Here is a 12866-nt window from a genome sequence, read left to right on the forward strand (position 1 = left end):
CCCCTCCTTTGTTGTACTGAACAGCTTTTATGTTATTTGGTCAGTGTTTACCTCACCACCCCAGAGTAGGCTGAGTTTTACTCCATTGTATTCTTAATGCTCAGCGGAGCAGGCACAGTAGGATCTTGATGACTACTGGTGGAAAACATGAACAATTCAAAGAATGGGGGAGAGCTGTTAGGAAGTTATTACATTCGTCTGGGAAAGAACCAAGGAGTTGCTGCACCAGAGCAGTACATTAACATTGCAGACCATTAAAACAAGCTCTCTTGAGAAAATAATCAAGAGAATTAAAACTCTTAATGAAATCAGTATTTCACACACTCCCAAAACCAATTATGTAAATCTGTATATTAAGTGGTAATGGTTCAGACCTATTTGGTGACATGAGTCTAGTGGTATCAGGGCCCACCTAATCCACCTAAGTACCTGGGATACTGATACCACCATTTTCAGATTAAAAGTAGAAAAAGGCACCACGTAACCTGGGACCACTGGGAAACCAAGAAATTGATCTGGCTCTAGGACCTCCCCTCCCACCTGCAATTGGGACTGTGTCAAACCATTCTGAACAAGCCCTCAAAGGCAACTTTACTGGGGGGAAGGTCCATCCAGACAAGCTTCAAGCAATAAATGACCAACACGTTCAGAATGATCAGTGAGGGGGATTGAGAAAGGAGACAGGAAGGACTCCAAATGGCTAAGTAAATTATATATTATACAGTTATACCCAAAATTGTACTTCATTATTTCCTATATAACACTTTAACTTGAAAACATTTATAAAAGCAATAAATTTTAGAAATCCTGGAAAAAATTCCACTAGCTATAAGCTATTTAAATATTGCTTACAGAAACTATCAAAGGAAAGCCAGCATCCTGTAAACAGCATATACTTAAATTATTTAAACAAGAGACAGAAGCTAAACAGTATGTTTTTTATTCACTGATAAACTGAATGTCCATTTCTAAGTGTTTCTTTCTCTTGTAGGATTCATTTGCTTTATTAGTCAGCAAAGCTCTACAAGGAGGGGCTTCATCTAGTCCTCAGACTCGGACTCATCTTCATCTTGACTAATCTGGAAGTAACGAAGTTCGTAAGTCTCCTTATCAGATGCAACCACACGAAGCCAATCACGAAGATTGTTCTTCTTAAGGTATTTCTTGGTAAGATATTTCAAATACCTTTAAAATAAAAACATGAATTTCATTAATACCTACTATGTAAAGGCTTATTAGATAGAAGAAACGCATTTATAATATTCATCCTTTGTGTCCTCAGTTCCCTCCCAACTATTTTCTTTCATTTGTATTAAGTATTATGCAAGGTTGCTTAGGGATACCAGTGTAAGTAAGGTAACCTCTCAACCTCAATTATAATCAGTGTACGCCCTATAAAACCCTTATTCTCTCACCTCCCCAAAATAAATGATACTGTTTGTTAGAAGCCAGTACACAGGAGAGCAGTAACAGTAGCTTCCTTTTTAGTGTTACTGCCACATCCACAACACTTTTAAATTAAACAATATACAATTTCATTCTCAAAGTATCTTATATACTAAATGTCAACATTCCCTTCACCAGGATCAACCTCCTTAACCTCAATCCTGCGTTGGATCAACAAGAGGCAACCTGTCAAAAGGGCTGAATCCACTTATAAGTTCAAGATTACTGACAGCCTCCCAACTAGCATACGGCTCAGACCTTATAAAAAAGCTTTCAGCATGGTCTAAAAACATCACTCCAGCCATTCTGCGCCATTTACACTTTAGAGTAATGCTGAACCAAGCATTCCTCTCAAGCCTCCCTACCCTTTCTAATGCTGCTCCCTCTGCTAGGAATACCTCATTCCACTGGCAATACTATGCTCATTCTCAGGTTCTCTGCAAATTCTCGTGCCCTATCTCTACCTTCAACACAGCAATTAGAGTACTGAATTTTATAATCATCTGCACGTCTATTTGAGGACAGATATGACCTTTCATCTCCAAATCCCTGGTGACTGATCCATGACCATACAGTTAGAATACACTGCTACCACCTTAGTCCAAGCCACCATCTCACCACAATAGGCTCCTAAGTCTTCAGTTTCCACCACCAGTCTTTTTCAGCTACAATGATCAATTCCCTAATTTGCGTTGCTCACTACATTTCATTTAGGTGCTTTCTCTGACCACCTCATCTAAAAACATCAACCCTGCAACCCTCTTTATGCACATACACAGTACTTAGAAACTACTTACAATGCATTTCATTGTTTCATTTCTCCACTAGAATTTAAATTCCTTGGTGGTGAGTACTTTGCTGTTCACTGAGCTACCCAGTCCTACAACAGTGCTGCCATGTAAAGTATTTCACACTTGTTGAGTAAACTGAATTAACTGAAACTGGCAGCAATGTTAGAGACTTTACCTTTCATTGACTGCCTCTACTACCTCTACTAAAGAAACAACCAAACCTTAATATAAATGCTTATATTAAGTTGAACATTACTCCCATGTTACACATTAGACACGTTTCTAGCAATATATTCTAATATTACAGCACCTAACATTGTTAAGGCTTATATACGATTTAGGGTACAGAGCCTATAATTCACTGGACTGGAGCCCAGGACATAACTTGCCTGTATTTCAGCAATAAATTACACTGGCAACCAGCCTAAGTAACTGGCACTATTACTGAATATGTTTTCCATTCATGTAGGTCTTTAAGTTCAAAGCACTTGTGAAGTCTCACTAACCTAATCAACATATGCATTCTTATATATGAAGAATATCAGGATTAGTCTATAAAATAGTCCACAATTACCATAATTTCACCAAATTATGGAAAATAAATACCAACCTTTTAGAGAACTGTTTCTCAGAAACAACCGTGATTTTGTTCTTGAAGCGTTCAATGTGAACAACATTCCCAAGATTTCCAGTTTTTCCATTGACTTTAACCTTCTCCCGGAGAAACTGCTCCTATTTTAAAACATAAAAAATGCAAAACTAGGGAAGAAAACCCTAGATATTCACTAGGGAAGGTACCCTAGGAACAGAGCTTAGGTTAAATTCAAGTATTACATACTTAAATCATTATCAAGAACTCTACTACAATGATAAAAACAAGCTCAGTAGAGTAATACTTACAAAGTTTCCGGAATCAAAAATTCCATCTTCTACTGGATGAGTGAGGTCCAAACTAAACTTCCAGGTCGACCTCTTAGGCTTCTTGTCTTTCTGCTACAGAAAATTAACATAATTAGGATTCTAAAACAATTTATCCACTTTATATACAAAATTTAAAAATTTGTCCCAGTGCAACGGTGCATAATGTACTGCGAGGTTATATATATGTAATATAGTGCAAAATTCTAAAAATTGCTTGATAAAGGACATACACTAACTTTTTTTAATCAGCCTGTCAGAAGGGGTGAGGTACCTTCTTAACTTGGTTTATACTAAGTTTTTTCAAAATCCGATGAAAATTTTCCCTGTTCACCCCAACAGTGTCTCACAAATGCAAAACTTCTGAGCTCAAAGTATTTGTTAGTTTCCTTCATCAGAAGATTCCAAGGAATCCTATTTTTACAACTGGAAAAGATTAAGGGGACCAATCTACTTTCCACAGCAAGCTAACTAAAACACCCACCCAGGTTGGTCTGAACCTCTAATCAAACCCATTTTGTTCAAGAGAAGCTTTATGGCTGTTTATTGTTTTCCAGACTGATGTTCAATTTTAAATTACCAGGTACTGTTTACCATAGGCCAGGCGCTGCTTTTCTACTGCCGTCCCCACTGCAGCTGGAGAACACCAGTACACCACCTAATACAATTCAATCCCATGCCAGATTATGATATTTCACCCACTTACATCCCCACAACTCAATCCTTATGCTGCTATATTTATGTGAGGAATGGGAGGGGAGGGGGACCTGAGTCTGGTCAAGACTTTTTTAATTTTCAAAACATACAGAACTTGTTTTTCACACCCAAAACTTTTTAGACCAATAGGACCTAATAAGGATACACAAGTAAAATGTTTCTGTGGCCACTAACAATACACGTGCAGGCAACGTAGCGAAAAAAGAAAATCTGTATTTATCTGAGAACGTCATCTTCCAATTAGATCCACCCAAATGGTTACCAGGTACTAATACCAACTACCTTTCTCAGTTAGTCGAGTAACTTTGTGCCAAAAAACAACTATCCAAAACTTAGAACTGGTAAGAGATTACTAGGAGCTGGGCTTGACTGAGCAATTTACAGCTCTGTTGGGAGCATTAGTTAATTTAGGAGACGGAAATAATTTCTGCCCGGTGAACAGATAACCCGAGAGGGTTGATGGCTCTCTTGGACATTATCTAGCTTTGTATGTAACCCAGCAGTTGTAACCTAACATTTTTTGGTAAATTGCCGACACAGCTAACACCTAACTTTTCAAATGCTCTCTGGACGGGTTTTAACATCTTACTGGTTCCCTTATTAATACTGTAAATAAAGTCTTTGTAGTATGCTTTTATAAATGCCTAAGAGTCGCGACTTGCTATAAAGTTCTCTGAAACTTCGGCCACCGCGGCGCCCTCCGCGCAGGCAAGGCCAGAGCCGCCCGGGAGCCCGCAGTTCCTTCCTGGTGCAAACAAAGAGGGGAGCAGCAGCAACACCAGGCGCGAGGCAGCAAAGAAACGGGCAGAACGCTGGTCCACGAGCCCCGGCCACCGTCGTGCCTCCTCCTCCCCGCACTCCCACGACCGCCCCCCCAAACCACTTCCGGGCCCAGCTCCAGCTCCACCAGACCGCGTGGCAGGCCCCAGGAATCTCGGAGAAAGAACTCAGAATCTTTACATCTTGGTCGCGTCCCTGACCCAGTCTCCATTTCCACCCTTTCTACATCTCGAATGCGACGTCCCCAACTCGTTAGTTAGAAAAACCATCCACATCGGAGTAAGACACTCCCCCCAAGCAGCCGCTCACTCACCGGCGCCATCTTGAAAGCCGGCCGTGCGAGCAGAGAGGAAGTGGCGGCGCGCGGCCCCTATTTATACCGAAGCGTGCTGCGTCACGCGCCGAGAGCGTAAGCTCGCCGCCTCCCGGAAGAGGCGTTGGGCAGGAGCGCGGAGGCCAGTAGCCGAGGAAACCGGAGGCGTGGCTGGGGAGCGTTGGGTAGGTAGGCTGTCAGGTTTCCCGGGAGCGCCCGCCTCCGGCGGTGGTTGAAATGATTCTCGGTTCTCCGCTGGTGACGGTACACGCCCGTTGACCACAGTCGCCTCTGCCGTTACTGGGAGACCCCTCCCAGATACACACACCCGAGGGATGCACAAATCATCTTTCACTAATCGCCTGGATCTTCTTTCCAATCCGGGCAAGGCAGTGTCTCGGGTTGCTTTGGGATTGGCTGGCTTATATTGCAATTATAATACTTCAGCGAAAAAGTTATTTCTATGTCTATGTTTTGTCTGTAAGTCTTGTTTTCTAAATGACTGTTGAGGGAAACCCGTGTTTCGGGGGAATCAAAATAAACTGGGTTCTCGAAAAGAAAAAATAAACCTTTAAGAGAAAAACACGTACTGCTCACTTGTTCACCGCTGGGTATAATTTATTCTATTTTATCATGGGTTTTAGAGTTAACCCTAGGACTCCTGACTGCCATCCAAAATGCCTCCTAATTAAAATTCCACGAATATTTGCTAAGACCTAAATACTAAAATGTACAAGGCACACAAGGGTGGATGTGGGGTGCTGACAGTCTTGATGACAAAAGGAAAAAACAGCTTTTGAGCTTTGAAGGATTGTAAACTGACGTTTGATTAGAAAAGTGGCATGCCTCTCAGCGTTTTGCAATATTTTTTGTGGAGGTGAAATTATCATAGCAGGGGGCAGGGATGAGGATGGGGTGGGCTTTTGTTAATTTGGAGAGTGACCCTAGAAAGTGAAAACTGTGTGTCCTTTATGACAGCAATTAGGAATAGTGGGAACTATGCTTTAATGAAGTATATGACGTGTAGGGTCTGAATAGAGGTGTTAAGTTCCTAGAAGAAATCCATTTCAAGAAGATTTTTTGGCTGGTTGCGTCAAGAATCACAATAATTTCATTTCTTTTCCAAACATTAAGGGAAAAAAAGAGCAATTGGCATTTTCTCCTCAAGAGCTGCCCAGGCTGCAGAGCAGAAATGATCCTTGTACTATTGGATATTTTGAAAATAATCATTAACTGAGGTACTTATTATTTTATTTTGCTTGTTTTTGGCAGCCTTCCATGTCATGACAAAAAACCCCTTAAGAACTAAAAAGCCATTGGTACAAAGGGAATATTAAAAACAACATATGTGTTTCAAAATAACTAGTAATCTCAGAATAAGTAGTTAGAAACTATAGTGGAAAAAAAAGATTTCTCTTAATTAGGAAAGAAAAATCTTAAGAAAAATATTAACCAGAAATGGGCCGATGGTAAGATTAAATATTATAAATAACTCAATTCTTTCCAAATAATACACACAAAGTATATATTAACACAAGGCCTGTCCACACCCCACAGGTATTTTTTATTTTGACAACAGATTCTAAAACATATGAAATAATAAATGTCTCAAAACAGCCAAGACAATTTAGAAGAGGGAAAGTTGTCTTTCCAGCTATTCAAGTATAAGATACTGTAAAATATGATATATTTCTACTACATTATAAACACCAGTCATTGAATTTACATGATACTGGAGCTGAATAGATCAGTAAAATAAAATATAGAAAGACAATATGGCAGATTAGATTCACAGAGAAGCCCCTCCATATGTAGCCACCTTAAAAAACTGGGTAAAATAAGTTTTATAGATAATTTCTAATGTATGGTTAAGCTGGTGGAAAAGTGAAAGAATTTTTTGGAGGCAGAAATGACAAGCCCTCATGCTTATATGAGTTTTGGGCTAGAATTAGCTCTGCTCAAATAGCATGAAAAGGCTGAAACCTAAAGATGTAGTTTAAAGTGTGCTTGGATTGGTAGTGCCAGGCAGAAACAAATGTAAATGCTCTCTGGAGAAATGTACTTTAAATCCAACCACAAGGTATTCCCTGAGATAAACTTACAGAAATATGAGCTGGCAATATTTTTAAAATCACTAAATACATGGCAAAACAAGCCACCATGAATGAAAACCAACCCAAAAAACCTGTAAAATCAGACCCAAATAAGAGACTGTACACATTGGAATTACAACATACAGAATATAAATAAGTATCCTTAATATGTTTAAAAGCTAAAAGTATTTAAAACATGATAAGAGAACCAGGGACAATCAAAATTGGCCAGGAATTTTTAAAAGAATGAAATAGAACTTCTAGAAATTAAAAGCAGAAAAACTTTAGTTGGAAAGAGTAAATGAGTTAAACATGAGAGTAGATAGAGCTGCAGAGAAAATGAGTGAATGGGAAATTACTTAGAATGCAAAATAGAAAAGCAAAGAGATAGAAAATATAAAAGGTAGGTTGAGACAAGAATGTCAGAGTAACAATGTTCCACTTACATCAAATGGGAGACCTAAAAGGATATAATATAAAAAATGGGGGAAAGGCAAATTTTAGAGAAATATTTGGCTGAATTCTCAGATTCAGGAAGCCCAGTAAACCTCAAGCAGGATAATTTAAAAGAATTGCACACCTAAACACATTGTAGTGAAACTTCAAAACACAAAGACAGAATTACTTCAAAAGCATCCTAAGAGAAAAGGCAAAATATTTACTAACAGGAGTTATATTAACAGCTGACTTCACATCAGCAACAGTGGAAGCCAGAAGGAGAAGATCATCATCTTCAAAGTGCTCAGAGAAAATAGTTGTCTACGTAGAGCTACAAGGTATAAAACTATAAAGATGCATTTAAGATATTTTTAGATAACAAAACTCAAAGTTTGCTACCAACAGACCCCCTAGTAAAGGAATTCTGAAAGATATACTCCAGGAGGAAGAAAAACGATCCCAGAAAGGTCTATATGCTAAAAGAACTAGCAAGCAAAGAAAATGGCTAACTTGTGAGTAAATCTAAACATACAATCATGTTTATTTTGTGGGCTTGGAGTGCTGGTAATATTCTGTTTCTTGATCTTGCTGATGGTTACATGAATATGTTTGGTTTGTGAAAATTCATCAAGCTGTAAACTTATAATCTGTGCATTTTCTATATATGTATACATTACACGGCAATTAAAAATGATAACAGAATAGTTTAAATTACTGCATGCCAAAATATGACAAATTAGATGAAATGAATGAATTCCTAGAAAAATAAAACTTAGAACTTACACAAGAAAAAACAGAAAATCTGAATAGTCCTATATCCTTTAAATAAATTGAATTTGTAATTAAAACCTTCCCACAAGAAAGACACCCAAATAGCTTCACCAGTGAATTCTACCAAACATTTGAGGAAGAAATAATGCCAATTGTAACAAATACCTTTTATGCTCAAACTCACATTCTTCCAATTTATCTTTTAATCCAGAAGAGGAGAGCATTTATCCCTAGTTTCCTGTCCCCTATTGGTCAGTGGTTGTCCATGGGTGTTAACTCCCTTGTACTTCCAGGTTGTACACATTGAGTGAGTGTTCATGGGGAGTTTCCCACAAGCATCCCATGCCTCAGGTCAGAGAAGACATGGGGTAGGTGAAAAATATGTGGGGAGATGCTGTCAAGTCACACCTGCCCTAAACTGGCTGCTGCTCCCTTCTTCTTTCTGTTGAGTGGACAGTTCAGAAGTACATTCTACATCACTACATGGAAGATCTCAGCAGGACTAAATCTATTTGTCCCCAGCACATTTTTTTTTGCTTTTGCTCCCTCCCAGTTTTACACCTCCCAGTTCCTTACTCTGTTACCTAGAATCATTTCCCAAAATAAACCAAATGCATGCAGCCAATAGGCTAAGACACCAATTTTGCACAAATTCCTTCAGTCATCAACTTATTTTGAGAGGCCAGCATAACCTTGATATTAAAACCTGACAAGGACATTTTGAGAAAGGAAAATTATAGTCTAATCTCATTCATGAAATTGTTATAATCATATTTATGTTATAATGTTATATGTTATACTCACAGATATGCATATTATAATCACAGATATATACGTTATAATCACAGATATGTGATTATGTGTTATAATCACAGATATATTAGCAAACCATATCCAGCAATCACACATCTTGTATATTTTATGTTGTAATCACAGATATATTATTAGCAAACCACATCCAGCAATATGTTATGCAGTAAGTTGGGTGATAATGTCATTATTTGTAGTTGATATGTAATTGTGTATGTAAAAAAATTTAAAAGAATCCATGGATAAATTCTCAGAATTAATGTGTGAATTTATCAAGATTGCTAGATACAGAGTTCATGTACAAAAATCAATTGCATATCTATAAACTAGCAACAAATTAGAAGATGAAAGCTAAAGAAGATATTTTCAATAATATAAATATATCAAATACCTAAGAAAAAAATAACAGATGTACAAAACCTCTATGCAGAACTATAAAGTATAATTGAGAGAAATTAAAGAAGACCAAGTAAATCGAAAGATGTTCAATATGCATGGATTGGAAGACCCAGCATAATGCAAATATCAGTTCTCCTCAAATTGAATTATAGATTCAATGGGATCACAAACAATAGCTTAACAGATGTTTCCCTCCATTCTTTCCTCCCTTCTTTTCTTCCTTCCCTCCCTCCTCCCTTCCTTTCTTTCAAAACAATTTGAAAATTTGTATGGAGAGGCCTGCCCTGTGGCAGAGTGGTTAAGTTCCCACGCTGGCAGCCCCGGGTTTCAGCGGTTCAGATCCTGGGTGCGGACATGGCACCACTCCTCGGGCCATGCTGAAGCAGCATCCTGCACGCCACAACTAGAAAGATCCGCTGTGTACTGCGGCGGGTGTGTGTGGGGGGGTGGATTTGGGGAGAAAAAGCAGAAAAAAAAAAAGAAGATTGGCAACAGTTGTTAGCTCAGGTGCCAATCTTTAAGGAAAAAAAATGAAAATTTGTATGGAGACACAGATAACTAGCCAGAATATACTTGAATAGCCAGAATATACTTGAAGAAGGAAAGATAAAGTTGGAAGACTTGCTCTACAGATTAAGATTATTTTAATACCATAATTAAGAGAGTTGGTTATTGTTTCAAGTTTAGACATACAGACCAATACAATAGAGAGTGGAGAAACAGATGCATGCAAATGGCACTTCAGAACAGTGGGGAAAGAGACAATTCTCACAACCCTTATTATTTTTCTAATTGAAAATATGCAAATCAATGCACACCTGCAAAAACATAAACCTTGTAGTCAACACAAAACTTAAAATCCACACTATTATTTTGTACTGGAAATATTATAGATATTTTAATGAATGTTTGTAATATTCTTTTTTCTTTTTTTTAAAATTGAAGTAAGATTGGTTTACAATATTATATGAATTTCAGGTGTACATTGTAATATATTTCGAATTCTGTGTAGACTAACATCTGTGCCAGTCTTCCTCTATTTTGTATGTGGGATGCCACCACAGCATGGATTGACGAGTGGTGCTAGGTCTGCTTCTGGGATCCGAACCTGTGAACCCTGGGCTGCTGCAACGGAGTGCATGAACTTAACCACTATGCCACCTGTAATATTCTAATAAACATTTATCCATATAAGTACCAACATGTATTTTGAACCATGAAAAAATGTTATGACATTTAGGCAAACAAGGCCCTGAACACAGTTCTCTGTCATGTTGCATTTGTATTTCACGTGTCGGCTCCTGCTCCAGCTCTGTATCTGTCCTGGGTTTGTTCATTACACAGTTTCTTACAGGATCAGATGGTAGTCCTTATTCCTACAGTCTTCTCTTTTGGAAGACCTCAGCTTTAACATCACAAAGGATCACACTCTTACATTAAAAGTACACAATGTCTGCACCTCTGAGGTTTACTTATTAATTATTAAAACCTATCTTATGGGCCAGCCCTGGTGGCCTAGTGGTTAAGTTCAGAGCGCTGCACTTCAGCGGCTGGAGTTCAGTTCTTGGGCACAGACCTAAACTGCTCATCTGTCAATGGCCATGCTGTGGCAGCAGCTCACATACAAAAAGAGGAAGATTGGCAACAGCTGTTAACTCAGGGCAAATCTTCCTCAGGAAAAAAAAAAATCTATCTCATTTGCTAGAAGCTGATTTATAAAACAGGAATCTGTAAATTTCCCTTTACCCAAACTTCCCAGTCATCAATATTATCACCATTGAAGCATTGTAAAAAAAAAATAAGATTTTGTATATGTAGTAAAAATACCATTTGAAAGTATTTTTTATGGTATTTTTTCTTTCTGCGCCATGTGCTACAAAGTGGAGCATGTTGAATGTCAGGAGACATGGCACTACCCATCTCCAGAAAAATATACTCAAATGACACTGCAGCAAAAAAAGTCCTGTGGAAGCAAACTGCACAGCTTTGGCAAAGGATGGGCTCCAGCCCTTCTGTGCAAATGGCAATGGGGAGCTGAGGAGAAACTTATTACCACTTAAGAATATTGCTTTTAACTCTTCCAACCTATGAATGTTCTTTGTTAGATACTCATAAATGAAAACTAAGGGGAAATAGGAACTGAAGTCACTTGCTCTTTACTAATTTGATTAGACAGCATTAAAAACTATGATTAAAAAATGTATGCTTGCTTTAATGTATCTTTTAGTGTGTATTTAGGAAAACTTAATTTGTTTTTATTATTTTTAATAATTTCAGTTTCAGAAGTAAGATTTTCTTGTTATACAGTGCCACAGGAGTTCTGAATAATTGGTCAACCTTTAAAATGAGAACAAGTATCTTTTTTCACTGCTTAATTTTATTACTTGCCATTTTTAGCTTAGTCATTCACCTATTGGTGGCCATTTAGATTATTTCCATTTTTTCACTATTATAAATAATATTTTGAAGAGTTTTTAAATTAACAAAATTATTACCTTCCTATGCCAAAAGAAATGCTCATGAATGGAAATATAGAGAAGTAAAGAAGATAATGCATAAAAATATCTAAAATCCCACGTGCTTATAAACAGTTATTTAATGCTTTGGGGGCATGCATGTTTGTGACTGTGTGTATATCCATATCCTTTAGATTACATAAGTAATTACATGCATTTATGAAAATTGGATGGTACTACTTTTTCAAATTTTAAAAAACTTTATTTAGAAATAATTTCAAACACTTAAAATTGTAAAAAATAGTCCAAAGAACACACAAATGTATACAGATAAATACATAAATTAAGTACCTATTTTTACCTATTATTAATGTTTTGCTCCATTTAGCATTTGTTCTCTCTCTCTGTATCTCTAAATCTTTTTATTGTATCTGGATTTTTAGTCATAGCTGAAAAGAAGCCAAGTTATAGAGAAATTCACCCATGTCTTCTTCTAGGACTTGTACAGTTTATTCTTTCCATTGAGACCTCTGCTTCATTTGGAGTTTATTCTTGTGTAAGTTGTATGGAATCTGTTCTATTTTATTTTTTCCAAATTTAATTTTTCCAATTGTCCCAGCGCAATGTAATTAAATTAATCTTTGCCCAGTGATTTGGAATACCACCATTATCATATACTCAATTTCTACATGTAATTGGGTCTCATTCTGGACTTTCTATTCCATTCCATTGGTCTGTTCATTCACTTGCCAGAACTTCACTCTTTTGATTATAGAAGCTTTGTAGGAGGTTTTGTTTGGTGATTTTTTTTGGTGAGGAAGATTCACCCTGAGCTAACATCTGTGCCAATCCTCCTCTATTTTGCATGTAGGTCACCTCCACAGCATGGCTAATGAGTGGTGTAGGTCCATGACCAGGATCTTGTCCATGAACC

The 12866-nt window shown here is 37.5% G+C and overlaps 1 protein-coding gene across 2 annotated transcripts; it reads right to left on the reverse strand.

Moving 5' to 3' along the window:
* Positions 1–924: 924 nt before the first annotated feature.
* On the reverse strand, positions 925–5258 carry RPL22L1 (ribosomal protein L22 like 1). Of its 2 annotated transcripts, none has more exons than XM_008508308.2 (4): positions 4966–5258; positions 3138–3230; positions 2848–2969; positions 925–1185 (listed from the first exon to the last, which is right to left on the reverse strand). In XM_008508308.2, the coding sequence occupies exons 1-4, from the start codon at positions 4972–4974 to the stop codon at positions 1041–1043; spliced, it is 369 nt and encodes a 122-aa protein (XP_008506530.1). In that variant the 5' UTR covers positions 4975–5258; the 3' UTR covers positions 925–1040. The 2 variants fall into 2 exon arrangements, with proteins under 2 accessions (XP_008506530.1, XP_008506531.1); XM_008508309.2 differs by having other exon boundaries at positions 3138–3227; positions 4966–5028.
* Positions 5259–12866: the final 7608 nt, after the last annotated feature.

Source organism: Equus przewalskii, chromosome 18 (assembly GCF_037783145.1).
Source record: "Equus przewalskii isolate Varuska chromosome 18, EquPr2, whole genome shotgun sequence".
In the NCBI taxonomy this organism is placed as follows: domain Eukaryota; kingdom Metazoa; phylum Chordata; class Mammalia; order Perissodactyla; family Equidae; genus Equus; species Equus przewalskii.

Bases quoted from the DNA above. Each gene is read 5' to 3' on its own strand.
- RPL22L1 (XM_008508308.2), bottom strand. The intron at 2,970-3,137 runs GTAAGTATTACT...GTTTTAAAATAG, and splicing joins TTTTTGATTCCGGAAACTTT to GAGCAGTTTCTCCGGGAGAA. The intron at 1,186-2,847 runs GTTGGTATTTAT...TTTATTTTAAAG, and splicing joins GAGAAACAGTTCTCTAAAAG to GTATTTGAAATATCTTACCA.